Source organism: Pelophylax lessonae, assembly GCF_965119305.1.
Source record: "Pelophylax lessonae genome assembly, chromosome: 3".
NCBI lineage: Eukaryota > Metazoa > Chordata > Amphibia > Anura > Ranidae > Pelophylax > Pelophylax lessonae.
In genome coordinates, this window is record NC_138770.1 from 666,951,870 (window position 1) to 666,976,604 (window position 24,735).

Sequence of the window (24,735 nt, forward strand, 5' to 3'; positions counted from 1 at the left end):
TTCCTGTGTGTGAAGGGGTTGTGTCTCTTCCCTTCAATCAGCTCTCAAAAGCTCTTCCCACTCAGCTCTCCACCCCCTTTTTTTCTGACAGCTCAGACAAGCTTTATAAATACTGTACATCGAAAAGCCCTGATGAAGGAGGACCAACAGAACCCCCAAAATATGTCAAATGTTTAATGAATGTTTTGCTGCCAGAACTTTGTGTTTTTGCACACATTTTTTAAAAAAAAATCACTTTAGGCCTCAAGATTAATTAAAAACCCCACACATTATATAGCATAAAAAGGTGGTAGTTTCAATTTTTTATGTGACACTGCTTACCAAGCATACAATTTCAGTAAAAATACACTAAAGTTAAATTTCAGGGCATGTAAAATATCAAATATGTGTTTTGGTCAGTAAACAGATACTCAACATGTCCAGCTTTTAATTTGCACGCACCTGCAAAATGACTACATACTACAGTACCTTATATTTTCCATTGGAGAATCTTTAAAAGCTTCTTCGGGTCATCATTTTCGAATTAACCATGAATAATGGGCGTAGAATGATTGCTCTCACTCCAGTGTGTGCTTTGATATGCAACATGTGTATCACAGAGGTTAAGGGTATGGGCGTAACATTTTACTTTTTTTCCACTTTTGCTAAAACTTTATTTATATCACAATCCCCAATGTGCATTTTTTTTTTTCCAACCTATTATTGTAATTAAGGCATTTCTCCACAGACCATCCATTTAAAAAGAGACACTGAAATTTTCACTGTTTTTCTCAATTATTTTTATGTGTGTACTGTAAGCTATAGGTATCATTTTTTTAGCAGGGGGTTCTCCGAGATCTGAAAATTCATTGAAGCATTCTTTGTGGTACAATAATGTTCTTTTATCCTCCGCTAGCGTATATGTAGTCCTAGTATACACGAGACCTTGACCCAGAGCTTTCCCCTCCTTTCACCATTCCTGGTTAAAGAAGCTGAAGCTCCACCCAAGACGTTCCGCTTTTAGGCCTCTCCTTCCCTTTAACAAAATTGTCACTTTTTTTTTTTGACAGGTGCCTGCTCCCACTTTCGCTCAGATCGTCTAAGGCAGTGGTCCTCAACCCTGGCCTACAGGGCCCACTAACAGCCCAGATTTGCAAGATAACTGAAATACATCCCAGGTGATATCATTTGCTGCTCAGTGATTGCAGTACTCTAGTCTGCATCTCCCCAAGGTAATACTTAAAAATCTGGCCTGTTAGTGGGCCCTGAGGACCAGAGTTGAAGACCACTGGTCTAAGGGATCCAAGCAGAAGTTCTCCTCTCCCCCTCCCTCCCCTCAGTCTTCTGGGACATATTACAGGTCCTGGAAGACCAATCATAATGCAAAGAGCGGTTCGCATATGTGCAGTGGGCATCCCACTGTGAAGTCGCAAGCTGTCACAGCCAGGTGCCCACAGTTTAAATGGCGGCACCAGGGACAGAAGACCGAGGAAAGGAACGGCTCGTTTGAGCACATCACTAGATCGTGGGACAAGTGAGTGTGTGTTTATTAAAAGTCAGCAGTTATAGTTTTTGTAGCTGCGGACTTTTATTAAAACCCAAAAATGACTGGAGCTCCACCAAGTTCTCTGTACTTGATAAAAGTGGAAATGCATACCATTCTAAAATTAGTATAAGTGATTTAATTGCACCTGAACCCAAAGTAAGGCTCGGCTCACACGTCTGGCTGTGGTTTGAGTGCGATATTTAAAAGGAAGTCCAGTGTGGTTTTGTGCACCGGTTCAGGTATGATTCAGGTGCGAATTTTTACTTGAAAATCGCACTTGAACCAAAACGAAAAAAGCACAGGACTCTAAAAGCAAACCGGCTCCATAGAGAAGGCTGCCAAATTCACATGTCATGCGAATTGGATGTGGTTCCAAATGGATCTAATTAGCATAGACGTGAACCCAGCCTACACCTTGCTGCCCTATAGAGATCAAGAAATAATTGTTCCTAAAGCAGCACCCTGGAAAGATTTACCTTTTGTTCGGAATTCCTTCTGAAAGATAGCAGTGCACTTTTTGTGCCTAGGCCTTCCTGTTCTGTAGCCTCATAGCTATATATCTGCAGCGTGAGATTATTTAAGGCACTGCTGGCTGTGACTGCTAGTTACACCAGATTTAGAGTGAAACTCTGTGATGTCACTCCTGTGCTGCTCTCTGTTCTCCTTGCTGGAGAGGAAGCTGTGCCTGATGACCTGCAGTGCAAGGATCTCCCTGCTTCATCCTTCTCAGTGGAACTGTGCTTCCTTCATCTCTAATCATTAACCCACTCATTATTAGATCATGAGTCACTGGGGGCAGCTCTGACATAAGAAAAAAGGTCTGCCCCTTTATCAAGATGGCTACCTCCACAGAGATTTTGTGCAAAAGGCATAGCAAGTCAGCTACATGCATTATTGGTGACAAATACTTTGTTCTCTGCCAAGCAATACGGGTGGGCTAGTACTGAGCTCTCTGCATGCCATTTTTGGGCACAGCTTCCACAGTTCAGGTCCTCTTTTTAAAAAGTTTTATCATATGACAACTTCAGAAAATACGGTTAAACGCTCACAGAGGCTTTCCAGAAAATACGGTAAAACGCTCACAGAGGCTTTCTATATCTTTACATGGGGATCTATTCCCACCAGAAACTTATATGCAGCAGATGACAGTCAGCAAAAGACCTACAGAGAAGACAGGAGCTAAGGAGCCTTTTTAAAGAAGGTATCCAAAGTCCGGCTGCCTTCACTCCGGGCGCGTTTTGCATTCGGAGTTGGATGGTTCTTAGCTTTGTTTTTAGGTTTGGCTTGAGGCGTCATGGTGGGTCTAGATAGAGCAGTGCTAGGACTAGGAACAGAGAAAGAGTCTTGTAATTCTTGGGCAAAGTGATAATCCATGTGTTCTGGGATGTCCCACACCAGAATCTGCTGGTGACACTTCTCACAGCTTATCATGTCTTCCTCAGGGTGTCCTGGTTTCTGTTCTACTGGGTCCATGGAGGAGGAAATAAATTCATCAGATACATGATCTTCACAGGAGGCCCCTCCATCCTGGACACTGCTCAGAGGTTCAGTTTTCTCCAGGTCCATTGTAAGCTGTTGGTGAGATTTGGACTCAAAGAAGGACCTTCGAACAGACACCGTGCTATTCACACAGTCTTGCTTATCATCTGGATTTAGGGTGGAAACACTGGGAAGAGGGGCTTCCTCTGGGATGTTCTTCCTCTTTTCCACTGCCTTTTGGAACATCAGTTGGATGGCACTGGGAGCTCTGTTCTCTGAATCTTGGTGCAATTTATGTGGAGTTTTGGGGCTGTTTGGCGACATCTGCGTGAGGCCACCAGGAGGATTCTGGGTACTGGCTGGATCTTTGGTGAGAAAGTTGAAAATTCCACTTCCAGATGATGCAATCTCTGTGAACTTACTGGCTGAGAGTGCCAGCAGATTGAGTGATGGAGACCTGCAGGAAAACAGGGGTGAATCATTTTATGTGCTGCACAAAGCAAAACCACTAAATAGCATTGTTTGGGAGACGTAAAGCTTGTCCTAGGGAAATTATTAACCACTTGCCGACCGCCGCAAGTACATATACTGCAGGGTCTAGGGAGCGAGCGCGCCGCCGGACCCCCCCCCCCCCCGCGCGCGCGTGCCTGGCGGACATCGGGTCACTCACGATCGTCCGTGACAGCGGGAGAAAGGCAGGCGGCTAATGTAAACAAGCCGCCTGTCATTCTCCCCTGTGTAGGAATGGTGATCATACGGTTCTACTATGTAGGACCGTTGATCACTGTTCCTACACCTCAAGCCACAGCCAATCACAGTTAGAATCACGCCCCTAGGGACACACACAGCCCCTCCCTCTCAAATAAAAAGTTAACCCCTTCACTACCAGTGTCATTTTACAGTAACAGGGCATATATATAGCACTGATTACTGCAGTAATGTCACTGGTAACCCCAAAAGTGTCAAAAATGTCAGTCAAGGGTCCGATCTGTCCGCCCCAATGTCGCAGTACCGCAAAAAAAAAAAAAAAATCACAGATCGCCGCCATTACGCACTAAAAAAAAAAAAAAGACAAAAATCTTTCCCTTAGTTTATAAACGCGATAACTTTTGCGCAAACCAATCAAAATACGCTTTTTGCAATTTTTTTACCAAACATATGTAGCATAAAACAAATTGGCCGAAAATGTTAAAAAAATTTTGATTTTTACATTTTTTTGGGGAATTTCATATAAAAGAAATGTGAAAAATAGTTATTTTTGCAAAATTGTCGCTCTTTTTTTGTTTATAGCGCATGATCAAAAAATCGCACAGGTGATCAAATACCACCAAAAGAAAGCTCTGTTTGTGGGAAAAAAAGGACGTCAAATTCATTTAGGTACAGCGTCGCACGACCGCGCAATTGTCCCTTAAAGTCACGCAGTACCGAATCGCAAGATACCCCCTGGTCAGGAAGGGGGTAAAATCTTCCGGGGCTTAAGTGGTTAAAGTATAAGTTCACTTAAAATAAATAAATGCACATTTTTTTTTTTGCAGGTAAAAAGATGTGCATTTATCTTTTTTTTTTCTTGAGAGCCTGTAAATCCTTGCACCAGTGATTAGCAGATCACAGGTGCAATGTGAGGCTCTTGCAGACTGTCAGTACATTGTCTGCATGTACCTCCGATATGGGCAGGCAGTTACCGCAGTCCAGGAAGCTCAATGGACTGCGAGAGCGCTCACCAGTATCTGCGCAGTACATTGGGAATTACAAGGCTTTTTAGAAAATGCTTGTTCAATAAAGCATTTTCAGTCAGTCAGCTACAGCACTGATCATTGTATTCTAACAGCTTTCACCGCTTTCAGAATACAACACAGTGGGAAGGATTTATTTATCCACCTCACTTATGTGGAGGGGAAAATCTGTTCAGTTTCTTTTTTTGATCAGCCCACTAGCTGATTGGAAAAAAAAAATTAAAAAAAAATTAAAAATAAAGAAAAAGAAGAAAAAAACATCCATTGATGCCCAGCTTTAGTGTCCATATTGTGGGGCTAATACCGGTTGTACAAACAAATGATTGTTCACAATTATGTAGAGGCATCCACTTACCATGCAGCTTGGTGGCTTCCGGCCACATTAAAACTTTTCAGGAGTGCAAAGGCATCGCTGCTGATCTTCTGTGCTTCATAGCGGGTAAGGGCACAGCAGCGAGATACACTGCTCCAACCAGGGTCTCCCTGCCGGTGTGTGCCCACTGTCAGCTGTTTGGCCACTCTTTGATTCTAGGGAAGAGGAATGTGAAGTTAACAGAGCAGATACAAGGGAGCAAGACAATTAGATAACACTATGACATCGTCTCCTAACATGTTTTTTTGCTCACAATCTAAAAAGATTCTTTAACCATTTTCACAGCACTGGAAATTGATTCAGAAACCTCTTAAAAGATGTATGGCTTTGTTTTTTTTTTTCCAGAATTACACCTACATAGGTGGATGCAGCATCAGTCTGATGCTGCATCTGTCCTTAGGCGCCTTTGCGCTGAGAACCGAGCGATTGAAAACAGCCGATCGCTCGGTTCTGACAGCTCCCTGAGCTGCTGACTGTCAGTCAGCAGCTCTCCACTCTGCCCCCTCCTCGCTCACTGAAGCGCTGGACTGTGGAGGGGTGGGAAGTGGCCAGCTCAGGCTCTGAGCAGTTCGCTGAGAGGATGAGCCGCGTGTCGGTCCAGGCACATGGTGGATCCTGACTTCCACTGTCGTGATGACGCGGTGCCTCGACTGACTTCTGTGACTTCAGCCCACTCTCTGCTGAAAAGGGGTCACAGGAGTGCAAAACTAATTGCACACCTGTGATCCATAGAAGTACAGCCAAACTAGCTTTGGCTATACTTCTTTAACCACCTCAATACCAGCATGTTACACCCCTCACCTCTTCCTTTCCAGGCCATTTTTTCCATGCTGTGAGTGTTTCACTGGCATATACTCTGTCATGCAACACTGCAACCAAATGAATCTTATAGAACGTGTTCGTTTCGTCAACTAAAGTATTTTTGGCAATGAAATTAACACTATTTTAGTCGTCTAAAATTGCATTTCAGTCAAAAAAACAATGACTAAAACCAAATCGAAATTTGACAAAAGTTAATACTGGTTATATATCACAATGGCTAAATCAGTGTCTGTAGAGCATGTTCAAACCTTAATACCATAAATATTATTATTCGATTTTCACTCCAGGAGTACATCATGAGTTTGGCAATTCTGGAGAAATGTTTAAAAAATGCATTAACTAAACCCACTAGATTTTGGCTGGCCTAAAAAAGTACCGGAGGTTTTAGCCGGCCTAAAAAAAGTACCGGAGGTTTTAGCCGGCCTAAAAATGTACTGGAGATTTTAGTCGACTAAAATACAACTAAAGTACACAGTACATACAGCGCTCCTAAAAGTGCATAGTCCTTTGGTCCGTTTGAACTTTCATCTGTGCCTGAAGACCATCAACAGGGTAATAAAAAAATACAATTAAAATACCAAAAAATAAAAACTACTGACACCAGTGGGTAAACTTCCAGAATCACAAAGGTCACACTTGCGACCGGCCCTGGCATTCCACCACCGTGGGGCCCAAAGATGGCAAGAAGGGGGCCCACTGCAGAACTTGTGAAAGGGTCCCGCTGCGGGACCGTAAAAAAGGGCCCCGAAACTAGAGTAAAGGGCCCCAGGATCATTGGGAAGAGCTCCAGGCTTGAAGGGAAGGGCCCCAGCCAGGAGTCCGGGGGGCCCTTCCTGGTTTCTTGCACCGGGGCCCTGAAGGTTCTAGTTACGCCTCTGTATGGATGAGGCAACTGGATGGATGAACGAACAGGCAAAAGGACCGAGACTGGAACCTCTGCAGCTCCCGCAGAAGATCTGGGTAGGATCACCTCAATGTGGAAGAAAACGAATAGCAGGGCGCTGAGGTCCGTATTATCAAATGAAAAACACTTTTTTATTAAAATAAAGCAGCACACTTACATAGAAGTTAGCATGAAACAGCATGGATAGGGAACACATGGGACCAAGCAGCTGTAATCAGTGTGAGGCTGTAGACATCACTGAGCAAACAGAGACTGAGGATGACAGGGAGTCAGCCAGCTCCAAGTATGGGCAGCGGTTCTAGGCTGCAAACGAGGATGACAGCTGTCAAAATGCCTGGTGGCTATCAGGAGAGGGGGGTGTACATGACATGTTTCCAGGGACTTGCCCTCTTCTTCAATTCCAAAACCCAAACTCCCTCCTGTGACTCTATGGTGGAGAGGTTTCATACCCTCTTCCACAGAGAAACCTTTTGGATTTATCACCTCAATACTCCGTCGCCAAAAGGCCTCAATGAGGAACTTGAGGTGCGTATTATTTTGTAGCAAGTACCTGGTCTCCTCTCTGTTCTTATACATTTTTCAATTTTGGTCTATTATCTGAGCTTCTGTTATGTACCTTTGCTATGTATCATTTGGTCTCTTTGAATTAGAAATGCATATCAGTTGTGCAGGTTGTATATATTTATTATTTATTGATTTTATTTATTTTTTTCTATATATTTGTCTTATATACATCTATATTACCAATATATATCTATTTTTAATCATATATGAATATATCTCTAGTAATGGTAATATTGCAATGTAATACCTGATCCATTTACAGTACAGCCATTTTACTCCCCGTTTCCAGTAGTAACATTGTATTCCCTGATACTGGCAGTCTGCAAGCCAAGGGTTAATGGCTCGGCTAGGTCTTCTGTGATTTTTCTCTCCCCTCCCACCCTTCTAGCTCTATGCAGCAGCTCAGCTTTCTCCCTCCTTCCCCTCCCATGTTCCTCCTCTTCCTGTCATTTTGGCTTGTTAAGTCCATCACTTCCTTTCACTGGAAACGCGTCACGTACACCCCCTTTCCCAACATGCACCAGGCATTTAGACAACTGTCATCCTCGTGTGCAGCCTAAAACGCCGCTGCCAATACCCATACTTGGAGCTGGCTGACTGCCTATCATCCTCAGTCTCTGTTTGCTCAGTGATGTCTACAGCCTCACACTGATTACAGCTGCTTGGTCCCAGGTGTTCCCTATCCATTCTGTTTCATGCTAACTTCTATGCAAGTGTGCTGCTGATGTTAATAAAGTGTTTTTAATTTGATACGGACATCAGTGCCCCGATATTCGTTTTCTTCCATGCTTTGGGAGCCCCAGACACCACAGCGCTGGGGTGGAGGTGAGTAAAGTTCCACTTTAGGTACCTGTAACATTAAATTGGAACTTTAGTCAGAAAATGAAGTCCTGCTAGATCCCTTCAGGTTGACCCTCTTTGCAGGTATAGCTATGTAAAACATTACAAATGTGTCTATACTGCTTAAAATCCAGTAATAGACTGTCTCACCCTGCTCTGCACATGCTCAGTTGCTCTCCAATTTTAGGCACTGCTGAGTTTGCCTGACAGCTTTAATGCGGAATTTAACCCTCCTATCTTATCCTTTGCAGCCGAAGAAGCTAATTCGGTTTGAACAGCAACTGCCATGGTGATAAGTTATGACACCTGTCATTTGACAGGAATGTTACTGTTTTTGAAATTGTTAAATCGATGATTTACTGCTGTTCAATGGGCTCTTGGCTTCAACAAAATGGCAGCCTCCAGCAAAAAGAAACAATGCTGGAGGCAGTTTACAGCACACACTAATTTTGGTAGCTTAATTATTAATGTGGATTGTATGTACTTTCCTAAACAACATTATTTGTTATCAAGTTGTTATGGGTAAAGTTCTGCTTTAAAGTTTTACCGTGGCAAACAGTCAAACAGTACTTTCCCTTATACTGTGATGCATTGGACAATTGTGTAAGGCAATTTAGAAAATGTAACTCTTAAAGCAATGACATTTTGGAAAAAATGAAAATACTTCTCACACATGGATAGAACACACACCTATGGTATTGGCAGATACTCACTGTGTCCTTGTCCTTCTTCAGCCTGTCCTCCAGCTCCAGAGCCAGCTGTAAGAGCCAGTGCTGCACCTGCCGCAAACAACACCGCATCACACAGGGCCTTATTTATCACAGTGTCTGAAACAAAACTGTTTTTCCCTTCATACTGCATACCAAGTATGAATGAAAATGTTGCTACTTGAACAACACCAACCGATTTTGCTGCTTAACTCTTTAACGTCGGCAGTACGCAGATATACAACCTCATTGAAGTGGGTCCTTATCCGTGAGGTCGCATATATGCGTATCCTACTTTGTACTGGGAGCTCGTTCCCAGTACACAGACAGACTTTCACCATGAGCTCTGCGTCATGCATTAACCACTTTGCCACTGAGTACCGTAGTACTACTGCGGCAAAGTGGCTCGTTATCGTCTGACAACGTAGACCTACGTCGTCAGACACTCCCCCTTGTGGGCGGCGCTCGCGCGCCGCCGGAGGCTCGCTCCCGCTGTATTCAGTCACAGCGGGAGTCGGGCCAGGGGAGGAGCAGCGGCGATCGCTGAACATCCGATCTGTCCCTGGCTCACACAGTCACCTCCCCCCCCCACACGTCAGTCTTGGCATACATTAACCCCTCCCTCTCCAATAAAATTAACCCCTTCCCTGCCAGTGTCATTTTTACAGTAACAGTGCATATATATAGCACTGATTACTGCAGTAATGTCACTGGTACCCCCAAAAGTGTCAAAAATGTCAGTCAAGGGTCCGATCTGTCCGCCGCAATGTCGCAGTCCCGCAAAAAAAAAAATCGCAGATCGCCGCCGTTACGCGTTAAAAAAAAAAAACACCAAAAATGACAGAAATCTTTCCCTTTGTTAGTAAACGCAATAACTTTTGCGCAAACCAATCAAAATACGCTTATTGTGAATTTTTTTACCAAACATAGGTAGCAGAAAACAAATTGGCCAAAAATTTAAAAAAATTTTGATTTTTACATTTTTTTGGGGGGAATTTCACATAAAAAAAATGTGAAAAATAGTTATTTTTTCAAAATTTACGCTCTTTTTTTGTTTATAGGGCAAAAAGTAAAAATCGCACAGGTGATCAAATACCACCAAAAGAAAGCTTTGTTTTTGTGAAAAAAAAAGGGTGTAAATTTCGTTTGGGTACGGCGTCGCACTTGTCAGTTAAAGTCGCACAGCGCCGAATCGCAAAAAGTGGCCCAGACGTAAGACAGCAAAATGCTCCGGTGGTAAAGTGGTTAAGGATCGTGACTCCCAGTTCCCGGACACCAGATCGCTATCAAAAGCCTATTGGCTGTCACAGGAATCAATCACTGCATAGCCTGCCCATGTGTTTTCACTCTCTTTTGAATGGAGAGAAAGATGCATTGTATCTTTCTCTCCTTGCAGGGGAGAAGGATGTAAACAAACAAAAAAGTGTGTAATTAAAAAATAAAATGAAGAAAAAAAAAAAATAGCTAAATCAAGGTTTGATCTAGATCAGTGTCAGGGTTAGGGTCAAAAGGTCTGGCTCAGTATATTTTGGTAGTAGTTTTTTAAAAAAAATAATTTTTTTAAATTTGTATCAGTTAGCATCAGTGTGTTTTAGGTGTGATGGAAAAAAAAAAATTAAAATGCGCACGATTATTTCTGGGCTGTACTACGAGTACAAACCACAAATAACAGATATGCAGTATCGCTGCGATCAACAGGAGCAGGAGCATTTATTTTGGGTTGTTCTTTGTTGGTAAATTATGGTAATAGCAAGAAATATACAGCATGTTTTTTTTTTGTTAATGTATTTTTTTTTTTTTTTACTATTTTAAAGGCAGTTTTCCATTGATGATAATAATAATAATAATGATAAGAAAAAACCCACACACACAGGCGATATCTATTACCATTTACCACCAAAAGAAAACCCAATTTGCCCTGAAAAAAAAGCAGTATAATCCACCTGGATACACAAAGTTGTTGCGCCATGTTCAGTTTTACTAACGCATGTCAAAGTTGCAAAATTGTGTTCAGGCATTAACATTTGTTTTACCCTCAATCACTAAGGGGTTAACACACTGTTGGGGTTCATAGTATTAGGATACTGTCAATAAAACTGCACAGATACAGGCAAATATGGAGGTGGAGGGGGGGGGGTCACATAGTTTGCCTGCAGAAGTTACTGAGCTGTGGTTTCCGGGACGTTACTTTGAGGTTACTCCACCTGGTCTCGTGTGCACAGCGCTGTCTTTCCAGGAAATGTCTTGCTGCAGCCAATAGATTTGGGTAGCTGTCTGGGCTTCACCGGTTCATCTTCAATACCACGACAGAGGTTATATAGCCACGATCTATAAAAGGACAGGAAATACAAAAGGCTTTGTCACAAATCATCTGGCGGGAAACCTCTGTTGGAAGCAACATCTAACATCTCAGCCACAAAGTAGTACCAATAAAGCAAACCTCCCAGCTTCACGTGAGCAATATCCCTGCAAGATTGCTACTTTTATTGGCCGCATCTAAAAGGTGTTCTGCTTCAGAACACTGTGGTAAGCAAAAAAAAAAAAAAAGGAAGAATAAAAGCTCTTACAATCTACTTACCCGGTTTTATCACCAAAGTGGCTCTGGAGATGTGATTCGCTGAACTGGGTCAGCTGACCCATGTACTCCACGCCAAGAATTTCTTTGATAGATGTCCCAAGTTTACCTCCAAGATGGCGTCTGGTATGAAAGTAAAAGAGGTGCAGGATCAGGAGAACTCAGGAGAAAGTATACTGAGATGGGCAAACAGACTGGGTACTGTTACCCATTAATTCATATCCCCCTCAAATATATGGTTCTGTTTAATAAAAGTGGGCTGCCCCGTCCTAAATTGCAGATTGGACTGGCATAACTCCTTGGACAAAGCACCTGCCACATCAGTATATTCACCCCAATACCACGGATTCTACAGCCTTTTCTCAACCAGAGTTTCTTCATAGGTTGCTAGGGGATTCAAACCTATTATGCTTGCACATTTTTGGGTCCAATGCCACTTAGCAGATCTTTTTAGCTGTTTGGAAAGATAGTATTCTGAACACCACTGTGGAGAGGTATTTTTCCCAACCACTGCAAAGGGACCTTCTTCATACTGACCCTGATGAATTGATTTTAGCAGGTTCTTTGAAACCTGAAAATTTGGAGGGTTTCTCTGGGGTAAAAAAAGGTTTTGAAAGGCTGCTCTATGAATGCTATGTCTGCACATCACTGCTGGCCTTTAGTCGCAGCGCCTTGCTGCACGGCCCACTCCTGGCCTCTGGATAGGGGGTTCTCCTGACACCCCGATAGGAGCCCACCTGACTCCTGAAACAAGACCTACTGGCTGGGGCGCCTCTGACCCACATTACCGTTTGCCGCTGTATTTGTAGAAGACTAGCAGGCAGAGGTTGAGGTTTTGCAGTTACAGATTCTGATTTATATGAAATCTCCACCCTCCTCCCCACACTTACATCTTTCCAATAGGCAGCTGATTGAATAGTTCAGGCACAGAGCCCTGACAGAGGATAGTTTGGCGGTTTGGTTTATTAAATCCACAAGCTAACTTTGCCAGAACCTAGACAACGACAAAAAAAAAAAAAAAAAAAAAAAAAACGGTTAGAAGGACAAGAGACTTAAAATTTCCCAGCAGATCATTCATCCCACCACTGCAAACCAAGCGATATAGCCACATATAACAACCACTCTGTCCTCACCAAGGCCTCATACACAACACCCAAGGCTGACCTATTTTACACATCAGTAAAACTAGCTGGAAACATGAATTCTACACATACTTTGTACAGACGCTCCTTGCTTTAAGTGGTTCTAAAGACAGACTTTTTTTACCTTCATGCATTCTATGCATAAAGGTAAAAAAACTCCTGGGTGCAGCTCCCCTCCTAGCACCCAATTACTCTTACCGGAGCACCATTTCAATCCAGTGAGGTGCATGAGAGCAGCAGCTCACCAGGGTCTCCCTCTCATTGGCTCACACAGAAACTGGAGCCACTGGCTCCAGCTGCTGTCAGTTACAGCCAGTGAGCCAATAAGAGAGCAGGGGGGAGGGAGCAAGACGGCTTAAGTGCCCCATAGCGGGAGGCTTGCTATTAGGGGCACACAGCAGGTGGGAGGAACCAGGACCGCTGGCAGGGGACCAAAAAAAGAAGAAGAGGATCTGTTCTGTGCAAGTATAACAGGTTTGTTTTTTTCCCAATTACAACCTTTACAATCAGTTTAACAACCTACCTGTTTAATCACCGTTCAGACTTATGACCAGCTGGTACTGTATGAGAACTTTTGGTGATGGAAACAGAGGCGCACAGTACACTACTGTATAAAACCTTTATAAATATACTTGAAAATTTTATCAATGTAGCAAAGGTGACATTAAAACAATATTTAACCACTTTACCGCTGCTCACTAGAGCTCTACTGCGGCAAAGTTGCTCTTGTAGGTCTGACGACGTAGACCTACGTCGGCAGACACTCCCCACTTCTCGGCGGCGCGCGCGCGCCGCCGGAGGCTCGCTCGCGCTGTATTCAGTCACAGCGGGAGTCGGGCCAGGGGAGGAGTGGAGGTGATCACCGCCGCTCTTCCCCGATCGTCGGGGAATCGAGTCTGGAGATTCGCCCGCCTGTGTAAACAAAGCGGGCGGATCTCCTAAGTGACAGGCAGGGTTCAGCATAGCTGGACATGCGATCTGTGCCTGTGTCACTCAGTCACCTCCCCCCCCCACACGTCAGTAAGCACCAGGCATACATTAACCCCTCCAATAAAATTAACCCCTTCCCTGCCAGTGTCATTTTTACAGTAACAGTGCATATTTATAGCACTGATTACTGTAGTAATGTCACTGGTAACCCCAAAAGTGTCAGTCAAGGGTCCGATCTGTCCGCCGTAATGTCGCGGTCCCGCAAAAAAAAACAAAAACGCAGATCGCAGCCATTACTCGTTAACCACTTTACGACCGGCGCACGACGATCTACGTCGGCACTCAGCCCCGGCCAGGCAAACTGACGTAGGCCTACGTCAGCACAATTTGCCGGCCCTGTGCGCGCTCCCGCCGCCGACGATGACTCGATTGGGTTCAGAACCGATCAGTCATCAGGTCCAGGCCAATCATTTTTGGTCTGGACCTGTTGATCGGTCCTGCCCAATCAGATCATCCTCTAAGCCTGTGAAATGTAAACACAGGCTTAGAGGAGATGTGCCCTCCCCCCACAACGGTCTTTTTGGATCCAGCGTGAGAGGAGAGCACATCTTACTGTGAGTATTGCACCAAGCACACCCACACACAGTTAGATAGGCACATTTCACCCCCGATCGCCCCCCCAATTAACCCCTACAGCACCTGACACAACACACACTATATACAGCATATAGCATATACCTATATACCTGTATAAGTGTGATTTGTGAACAGGTGTAGCACTTGCGACCCCCCCTTTTCCACTCAAATTACCCCCACCCCCCCCTAATAAAGATTTAACCCACTGATCTCCCCTGACCCCCCCCTGATCACCGCCGTTAACCCCTACACCCTCTGTCACATCAGCACTAATACAAACGCAATATACGGTGTTATTGTATTTTTGTATTAGTGTCATTGTGATCAGAATTAGCGCAGGCGACTAAGTTTCTGTCCCAAGAAGGTTTAGGGTCCCCGCCACCCGCCCAATAAAGATTTAAGCCCCTGACCCCCCCCTGATCACCCCTACACCCCCTGCCATAACACACACCGTATACAGTATATAGCATTTTGCTATATACCCGTATAAGTGTGATTTGTGGTCAGGTCTAGCGCTTGCGACCCCCCTTTTTCCACTTGAATTACCCGCCACCCCCCCCTAATAAAGATTTAAGCCCCTGATCCCACCTGATCCCCCCCTGATCACCGCTAGTTAACCCCTACACCCTCTGTCACATCAGCACTAATACAAACGTAATATACTGTGTTTTTGTATATTTGTATTAGTGTCATTGTGATCAGAATTAGCGCAGGCGACTAAGTTTGTGTCCCAAGGAGGTTTAGGGTCCCCGCCACCCGCCCAATAAAGATTTAATCCCCTGATCCCCTCCTGATCACCCCTACACCCCATGCCACAACGCACACTGTATACAGTATATAGCATTTTCTATATACCCGTATAAGTGTGACTTGTGACCAGGTTTAGCGCTTGCCACCGTTCCTTTTATCCTTAGGATACCCGCCAGTCCCTTCCAATAAAGATTTAAACCCCTGATCCCCCCCTGATCACATCCCGTTAACCCCTACACCCTCTGTCACATTAGCACTAATACACACATAATAACGGAATTTTTGTAAAATCTTACCTGTAAAATTCCTTTCTCTGAGTCCTCCGACAGTCGCCGCCTCTTCATATTCGTCACATATGGGGTATTAGACTTTGCTCCGAAGGAGTAGCTAGGCAACAGAATATGTTAACAATAAAGCTTTAACATATCCCACCCTCAAGGGGTGGTCCCCTCAGTCAATACCCTCCTACTTCCTGCAACCATATCTCAGTTTTAGTGGAATAGCAGTAGAGTATACATTCAAACCCCAAAAGAGGGGCGGGGGCGGCGACTGTCGGAGGACTCAGAGAAAGGAATTTTACAGGTAAGATTTTACAAAAATTCAGTTTTCTCTTACGTCCTCCGACAGTCGCCGCCTCTTCATATTCGTCACATATGGGGACGTCCCAAAGCAGTGCAAACATGAGGGGTGGGAAACGCATCCGCGCCGAAAGGCAACGCAGTCTCCACATCAAAGAAAGGAACCTTACCAAAGGAAGGAAACCAGCTGGGCAACAGCAAAAATAAGTGCTCAACAGGAGCAACAACCCAGGAAAAGACAAAAAACCAGGGGATACAAAACTTATCCCAACAGCCAGGAGTCCCCAACAAGGGACCCTAGGGAACAGCCGCACTAAGAACCTTGCGGCCAAAGGAAGCATCCGCCGATGCCTGAACATCTACTTTGTAGAATTTTGTGAAAGTGTGTACGGTCGACCAAGTCGCCGCCTTACACACCTGGGCTACAGAAGCCCCATGACGACAGGCCCAAGACGCACTCAGAGATCTAGTAGAGTGCGCCTTCACAGGCACAGGGGGAACCTTCCCCTGCAAGGCATAGGCCTGTTCAATGGTCTGCCTGATCCATTTGGCAATGGTAGAGGCGGAAGCCGCCATGCCCTTCCGAGGACCCTCTGGAAGAACAAACAAGGAGTCCGTCTTTCGAAAAGACTCAGTCGATTTAAGGTAAACCCTAATCGCCCGAACAACATCCAGAGAATGCAATCTCACCTCCTTTGGATGTTTAGGCTTCGTGCACAACGAAGGCAAAACAATATCCTCGTTAAGATGGAATTCCGAAACTCGTTTCGGCAGAAAAGAAGGATTAGGTCGCAAGACCACCTTATCCAAATGAACAACCAGGTACGGAGACTTGCAGGACAAAGCCGCCAGTTCCGACACTCTGCGAGCCGAAGTGATCGCCACCAAAAAGGCGACCTATTTGGACAACATAGACAACGAGATCTCCCTGATCTGTTCAAAAGGAGCACGTTGTAACACAGACAGGACTAGATTCAAGTCCCAAGGGGGCAAAGGATCCCTCCTAGGAGGAACCAGATGCCGCACACCCTGAATAAAAGTGCCAACCAAGGAGTTGGAAGCTACGGGACGTTGAAACAGAACGGCCAGCGCAGACACCTGACCCTTTATCGTAGCCAGCGCCAAACGCTGATCGACACCCGTCTGAAGGAAAGACAGCACACGGGAAACCGAGTACGTGCGGGGTGAAAACCCCCTGGACTCACACCAGGCAAAATAGGCCTTCCAAGTACGGTAATAAACCTTTCCCGAGGAAGACTTCCTCGCGTTGATCAAGGTATGAACAACCTCTGGAGAGAGACCCTTCTCCTTCAGGACCTCGGTCTCAACAGCCAGGCCGTCAAAGCCAGCGACTGTAAAGCAGGATGGTAAATCGGTCCTTGAGACAGTAGATCGTCCCGAAGAGGCAGACGCCAGGGGGCGTCGACCGCCAGATTCACGAGGTCTGCGTACCAGGACCGGCGAGGCCAGTCCGGTGCCACAAGAATCACCGTGCTGCGTTCCGAGTGTAACCTGCGAAGGAACCGGGACAGCAACTGAATCGGTGGAAACGCGTACATCAGCCTGTACTGATGCCACGGGGCCACTAACGCGTCCGACGCGTCCGCCCGAGGGTCGCGCGTCCTTGCCACGAACCTCTTCACCTTGTAGTTGAGGCGAGACGCGAACAGGTCCACATCTGGAAGACCCCACTTCGCGCACAACATCTGGAAGACAGCCGGGTGGAGAGACCATTCCCCCTGATCCAGGGTCTGGCGACTCAGATAGTCCGCCTGCCAGTTCTCCACTCCCGGAATGTGAACCGCCGTTATCGCCGGGACATGAGTCTCGGCCCAAGACAGAATGTCGGCCACTTCTCGAGCCGCTCGGGCACTCCTGGTGCCCCCTTGGTGGTTTATGTAGGCCACCGCCGTGGCATTGTCCGTCTGCACCCGAACCGGGCAGCCCTGCAGCCGGTCCGTCCAGCGATGAAGACAGAGCCTTATCGCACGCAATTCCAGAATGTTGATCGGGAGGGAAGACTCCCCCTCCGACCAGGTCCCCTGGGCGGACAGAACGCCCAGAACACCACCCCAGCCCGACAGGCTGGCATCCGTGGTGATTATCGTCCACGAGATCGGACGAAACGACTTGCCCCCGGACACCAACGGGGACTGGAGCCACCACAGGAGGTTTTCCCTGGTGCGATGACTCAACGAGATCTGAAGATCCAGAGATTGAGGTCGCCCGTCCCACTTGGACAAGATCTCCGCCAGGAGACCCCGCGTGTGAAACTGCGCGAAAGGAATCGCCTCGAAAGCCGAGACCATCAATCCCAGACATCTCATACACGTCCGCAGAGACGAGTTCGGAACGTCCCTGAGGGACCTGACTTCCTCCTGAAGAGTCCTGAGTTTGTCTTCCGGCAGGAAGACCTTCGCCTGCACCGAGTCCAGTATCATTCCCAGATAGGGAAGACGAACCGACGGACTCAGAGTCGACTTTGGAACATTTATCGTCCAACCGAACTCCTGCAGAGTTTGCATCGTGACAGACAGGTCCTTCTCCAGACCCTGACTGGTCGCAGACCGAATCAGAATGTCGTCCAGATACCCCAGGACAGAAATGCCCTGGGCTCTCAATAATGCCAGAACCGGTGCAAGCACCTTGGTGAAGACCCGCGGAGCCGAGGCGAGCCCAAAGGGCAACGCCACGAACTGGTAGTGATCCTCCGCGATGGCAAATCGAAGGTATCTCTGATGACCCTCGAATATGGGGATGTGAAGATACGCATCCTTCAAATCGATGGAGGCCATGAATTCCCCCGGAACCAGGGCAGCCACCACCGAGCGCAGGGATTCCATGCGGAACTTGCGAACCCGCACAGAGCGGTTCAGAGCTTTCAAGTCCAGAATTGGACGAACCTTGCCCTCCTTTCTGGGCACAGTGAACAGATTGGAATAAAACCCCCGAAATCTGTCCCGATGAGGCACCGGAACCACCACTCCCTGAGCCCTCAGGTCCCGCACCGCCAGGTGCAGATCCCGCAGGCGCTCTGGAGACAGTTGTAGATTTGAGGGAAAAAATCTGCTCTCTGGCCGAGAGAGAAACTCGATCTTGTAACCAGATCGAACGATTTCCAGAACCCATCTGTCCCGCACACGGGCCAACCAGGGCTGAAGAAAACCGAGCAAGCGTCCCCCCACCCCAAAACTGGGTGAGGGCGCCCCTTCAGGCCGAACTGTTATGGGCCGCAGGTCCGGATTGGCCGGACTTCTGTTTTCCAGACCAGGGCTTCTTCTGAGAGCCCTGGCCCTTGAACGTTTGCCCTTGTAGTGCGGCCGAAAGGCACGAAAGGACCCCTGAGGGGGCCGAAAATTAGCATGCTTCTTCCCAGAAGCCCCCTTAGCCTTGGGGAAATGGGGCAAGAGAGTGCTCTTACCCCCAGTAATCCCCTTAACACATCCAGGGACTCCCCAAAAAGGCGAGACCCATCATAAGGCAGATTGGCTAAGGTTTTACGTGAAGATTGGTCCACCGACCAACATTTCAACCAAACCAGGCGGCGAGACAACACCGCCACGCTGTGCACACGCGCGGCCAACGGAATCAGGTCCAGGTCCGCATCACACAGATACATGACACCCTGGTGGATCTGATCCACCATATCCAGGGTCGCCGCTGAGGCCGAATCGGCCACTAGGACGCGCCTAAGCATCTGCGTCCAACTTGCGATCGCCTGGGCCGCCATGAGAGAAGCAAACAGAGCCTTAAGCATAGAACCCGTAACAGAATAAGTATGACGGGCAAGAGACTCCAGTCTCCTATCCGTGGCATCACGGAAAATAGGGGATCCCTCTGCAGGGATCGCAGTGGCTTTGTTCAAAACCGCAATAGCATGATCTACTGGCGGAGGCACACACCACCGTTCATCAGTGGCAGGCGAGAAAGGATAACGCAGCTTAAATTTACTTGGTACCGCAAAAGGCTTGCGCAAATCGCGCCATTGGTCCTTAACAGCGCGCTGAAAATCAGCATTGCAGGGAAATACCTGCGGCGTCCTGCGTTTTCTCTGCGTCCCATAAGCCGCCAAGGCAGCTGGGGGACACACCTCGTCCTGCAAACGTAGCGTCTGCTTAATGGAAGCAATCAACTCATCCATGATTGCAAGCTCTTCAGGCGAGCCAGGGGGAGAATTATCAACCCCCTCAACTTCAGCCTCTACCTCAGACCCCACTAGATCCAGAGAGGAGCGGGACCCCGATAGGGGGGTCCCCGCCAGAACAGCCCCATCACCTTCACCCTCAGAATCAGAGGACAGAGCAACTCTGGGCCGTTTAGTAGATTGAGCAGCCACCAGCATTTGCACCTGTGCAGCAAGGCCAGCCACAATAGTGGCCAAATCCCCCCCTGGGGGGGAAACAGCGGTCCCCTGGCTTTCCACCAAGACTGTGGGAAATTTGCCCTCCTGAGAATCCATTGCCCCTGTATGCCAGACAACCAAGGGTTAACTGCCCCCTTACAGCAAGCGCGGCAAGCGCAGCCCACCGCACCACACTCAGGCACAATGAGACCCCCACAGGGAATATACAGACTGAATACAGGTAATGGAACACAGGAATAGAAGGATAAAACCTGAGGAGACTCCGCTGCTGCTGCTGCCTCGATCGGTGCTTCCAGGAGAGAGGAAGTGATGCTGCCAGGGCGCTCTATGTAAGCCTATGGAGGCTACAAGAAAATGGCCGCCGTGCATGTAAACCATGCGGCCGGAGCGGGCGCCGGTAAAATGGCGCCGTTTGGCGCCGAAATCGCCGCTCCACAGTGCATAAAATCACACACAATATCATCCCATAATATGGATACATGTTAGATCGCCGCAGCGATCGCTGTATATGCCCCAACATGCCATTAAAAACATGCCCCACAGCACACAGCTCCTCACACTGCCCAGCCTGACATACTCAGTGTCATACAGCTCCCCCCCCCCCTTGCAGCCCACAGCATGCAGCCGAGAGATAGGGAGACAAGCAGTGTGATTAAAGGCAGGTTACACAGTCCCAGACTGAGACCCCCCCAGACAGACAGGTCCCCACATAGATACACTTACCTCACATGGCGTGGGGAACCCGCACAGGCGAACAAGCCGCTGCACATGAGGCAGGGAGAGTCGCTACTCAAGACGCACACAATGGCGGTTCAGAAACCGCACAGCGTCCGGTGAGGTAGCCACCTCACCAATCATCCCTGCACCGAACAGGGATGGGTCGTTCACCGTGCCAGGAGCGTTACCTGGCTGAACGCTCGATGGCAGACTGGGAAGCCACTGACCCACGACCAGGGGGATCAGCCCGAGACCCAGTCCGCATGATCCTCTTCGTCCGAAGAACTAACTAATGCTGACAAAAATAACAGCTAAGTAAAGGTAGAGAGAAAACTCAAACAAAATATCAAAAAGAAGAAAGAGTCTGGGACAAAAAGTCCCAGCACAGAGAGAGCCAGCCACTCCTGACAAGCTAGACATTAAAACTGAGATATGGTTGCAGGAAGTAGGAGGGTATTGACTGAGGGGACCACCCCTTGAGGGTGGGATATGTTAAAGCTTTATTGTTAACATATTCTGTTGCCTAGCTACTCCTTCGGAGCAAAGTCTAATACCCCATATGTGACGAATATGAAGAGGCGGCGACTGTCGGAGGACGTAAGAGAAATACTGTTTTTACTGTATTTTGTATTGGTGTCATTGTGACTTGAGGTTGCGCTAACTAGCTAGTTTCTTTCCCAAAGGAGGTTTAGGGTCCCCGCCACCCCCCCCAGATCCCCGGCGCATAGTTTAGAAGTAACCCCTTGATTGCCACACACGCACGCACGCACGCACGCACGCACCTACACTTCCATTTCTAGTATAGTGTTTGAACAGATCAATATCTGATCTGATCAGAACTATACTAGCGCCCCCATAGTTTAGGGTTCCCAAAACGCGGTGTTTGCACGATCAGCACTGATTCCGGCCAGCACCTGCGTTTAACCCTTTCACCCAGGCAAGTGTAGTAATCAATAGATTACTGTCACTTGCAAAAAAACACAAGACACAAAACCGCTGTGTTAGCAGAGTCAGGCCTGATCCCTGCTAGCATTAGCAGTTTTTTTTTGTAGCGCTTGAAATAATCTTCGACAACCAGGTGCTTTTATTACCTGTGAGTCGCATCACTGTACGAGTAAATTTAGTTACCAAAATGACCAAACGTTCGTACAGGGATGAAGAGCTTGTCAGTTATATGCTGACCGAGTCATCTGATAGCGAAGGGGAAGCTACAATGACCGAATTAGTGTCAGTATATGAACCTGATGACGGCAGCGGCTCCCTGACAGATAGCTCCGACGACAGATGGGTCCCTGTTAGACCCAGGCGTACCCGACCCCATTCTGAAGTTGTTGTGATGCAGGAATCGCAGGGTGCTCGTATGGAGCAGAGTGTGGGTACTAGTGCCGCTCATCCTTCTGGCGACCTGGCAAGCGCCAGCGGCCTAGTACACCCTGGACCTAGTACAACCAGCACTGCAGTAAGACCTGGTGACGTGGCGAGTCCCCTAAGTGCAGTTGAAGCTGGTGCGGTGGCTAGCACAAGTAGTGGCCCGCAGCCACCGCGTATTCGAAGACAGGCCCGTAGAGCCCATAGTGCCCTCCCTGATGCGCTGGCATTTCCTAATTGGCAACCCACTGATACTACAGCGCCAGTACTTCCCCCATTCACCGCCCAACCTGGAATCCACGTGGAGACAGCTGGTTTTACGCCCCTGAACTTTTTTGAGCTGTTCTTCACGGAAGATCTTTACAGATCTATTGTGGATCAATCAAATTTATATGCACAACAGTTCATCGCCGCCAACCCAAATTCACACCTTGCCAGACAATTCGGCTGGAAACCTATAACGGTTTCCGAATTTAAGATCTTTCTGGGCCTTTCCCTCCACATGGGCATAACTAAACAGAGTGAATTGCGGCTATATTGGTCCACTAGCCCAGTTCACCATATGCGCATGTACTCTGCCTCTATGTCCAGGACGAGATACGAGCAAATTCTGCGATTTATGCATTTCAGCGACAATGAACTCTGTCGTCCTCGGGGAGACCCTGCATACGATCGGCTCCACAAAATTCGGCCCCTCATAGACCACTTCAATCAGCGGTTTGCAGCCTTGTTTACCCCCGAACAAGTTGTCTGCGTTGACGAGTCCCTGATTAAATTTACTGGCCGCCTTGCTATGAAACAGTACCTCCCCAGCAAGCGTGCCAAGTACGGGGTCAAACTGTATAAATTGTGTGACAGGGCCACAGGCTATACAGTTAGTTTCCGGGTCTATGAGGGAAAAGATAGCTGTGTGGAGCCCCCCAACTGCCCAGACTACATAGGGAGCAGCGGTAAGATCGTTTGGGACTTGGTGTCACCCTTATCCGGAAAGGGGTACCATTTGTACGTGGACAACTTTTATACAAGCGTGCCACTATTTAGTCACCTGCTCGAATTACAAATTGGCGCATGTGGCACCGTGCGACCTAATCGCCGGGGCTTCCCCCAACGGCTTGTAGATTCCCGTCTTAGTCGGGGGGCGAGAGCCTGCTTGAAAACGGACAAATTACTTGTGGTGAAGTGGAAGGATACACGGGATGTTTATGTTCTGTCCTCCCTTCACCCAGACACGACGATCCAAATTCCTACGGCAACTGGCGTTATGGAGAAACCCCTCTGTGTCCACGAATATAACCTTAATATGGGAGGGGTGGACCTTAACGACCAGCTTTTGGCGCCGTATTTAGTTGCCCGTAAAGCCAGACGCTGGTACAAAAAAGTGTCTGTTTACCTATACCAATTGGCTATGCTGAACGCCTTTGTCCTATACAGGGCGTCAGGACGAACTGGATCTTTCTGGGAATTCCAGGAAGAGATCATCCTTGCCTACCTGTACCCAGGAGGCATGCCTGCCCAACTTCCCCTTCCAGATGCAGTGAGCCGGCTGCATGAGAGGCATTTTTCACATGTCCTCCCGAGTACCCCTACCCAAAGATGGCCCCAAAGAAGATGTCGTGTCTGTAGCAAGCGCGGATTTAGGCGTGACACCCGTTATTATTGTCCCAAATGTCCTGACCAACCTGGTCTCTGCATCGGGGAATGTTTCGAGCGCTACCATACACTAGTGGATTATTAGCGTAGGGTACAGCACGACACAGTGTAGGGCACATAAACACAGGGTCTCGAAGGATGTTGGATGTCCATCGACATTTTGAGAGACCCAAGCTGGAAGAGAAGATCGCAGAAGATCGCAGTCCCTCCCAAATCAAGAAGTAAAGGAACAGTTAGAAAGAAAAATAAAAGGATCCAAAAACTGTTGTGGTGTCAGTAATTTTATATGTCCTTCTACTCCTTCCTACTATACTTTTTTCAATGTCCTTTGTTTGTTTTTTCATTCTTTTGTGACCTGTTTCTCTTGCAGGTACTTGTCGGCTACCACGCATTGATTTTATATATTCTGACACAAACAGTGTTTGCGCTCAGCATATATGGATACCTTTGCTGATAGCAGCTGTGGTGATTTTCTGATTTCAGCACTGCAGTTAAAATCCTATTTTGGTATACGTGGATAGCGCCGTGTATACCCATCATTAAATTCAGTGGGTGGTTGTTTGGGCGGTTAATGATGAAGATCCAAAAACTGTTGTTTCAGTCATTTTATATGTCCTTCTACTCCTTCCTACTATACTTTTTTCAATGTCCTTTGTTTGTTTTTTCATTCTTTTGTGACCTGTTTCTCTTGCAGGTCCCTCGTCGGCTACCACGCATTGATTTTATATATTCTGACACAAACAGCGTTTGCGCTCAGCATATATGGATACCTTTGCTGATAGCAGCTGTGGTGATTTTCTGATTTCAGCACTGCAGTTAAAATCCTATTTTGGTATACGTGGATAGTGTCGTGTATACCCATCATTAAATTCAGTGGGTGGTTGTTTGGGCGGTTAATGATGAGTAATACTACGCATTATTCCTGTGCTGATTTCTGATAGGTTCTCTTTTTTTCCGTTCAGCCCACAGGCTGCATGAAAAAAAAAAAAACCTATATGCCAAACAAGGACCAGCAATGTACTGGTACGTTGCTGGACTTTGAGTGGTTATACCAGGATGATGCCTGCAGATTTATTGGC

At 47.1% G+C, this 24,735-nt stretch overlaps 1 protein-coding gene across 1 annotated transcript in view; it reads right to left on the minus strand.

Annotated features, from left to right (window-relative positions):
* Positions 1–2,605: 2,605 nt before the first annotated feature.
* Positions 2,606–24,735, minus strand: part of POLH (DNA polymerase eta) — a 37,971-nt gene continuing 15,841 nt past the window's right edge. The window contains exons 5-10 of the mRNA XM_082248958.1: positions 12,413–12,516; positions 11,526–11,645; positions 11,152–11,275; positions 8,954–9,019; positions 5,093–5,265; positions 2,606–3,461 (exon numbers count right to left, since the gene is read on the minus strand). Coding sequence (XP_082105084.1) covers positions 2,705–3,461; positions 5,093–5,265; positions 8,954–9,019; positions 11,152–11,275; positions 11,526–11,645; positions 12,413–12,516 — 1,344 coding nt within the window. The 3' untranslated portion in view covers positions 2,606–2,704. The remainder of the gene's footprint in view (positions 3,462–5,092; positions 5,266–8,953; positions 9,020–11,151; positions 11,276–11,525; positions 11,646–12,412; positions 12,517–24,735) is intronic.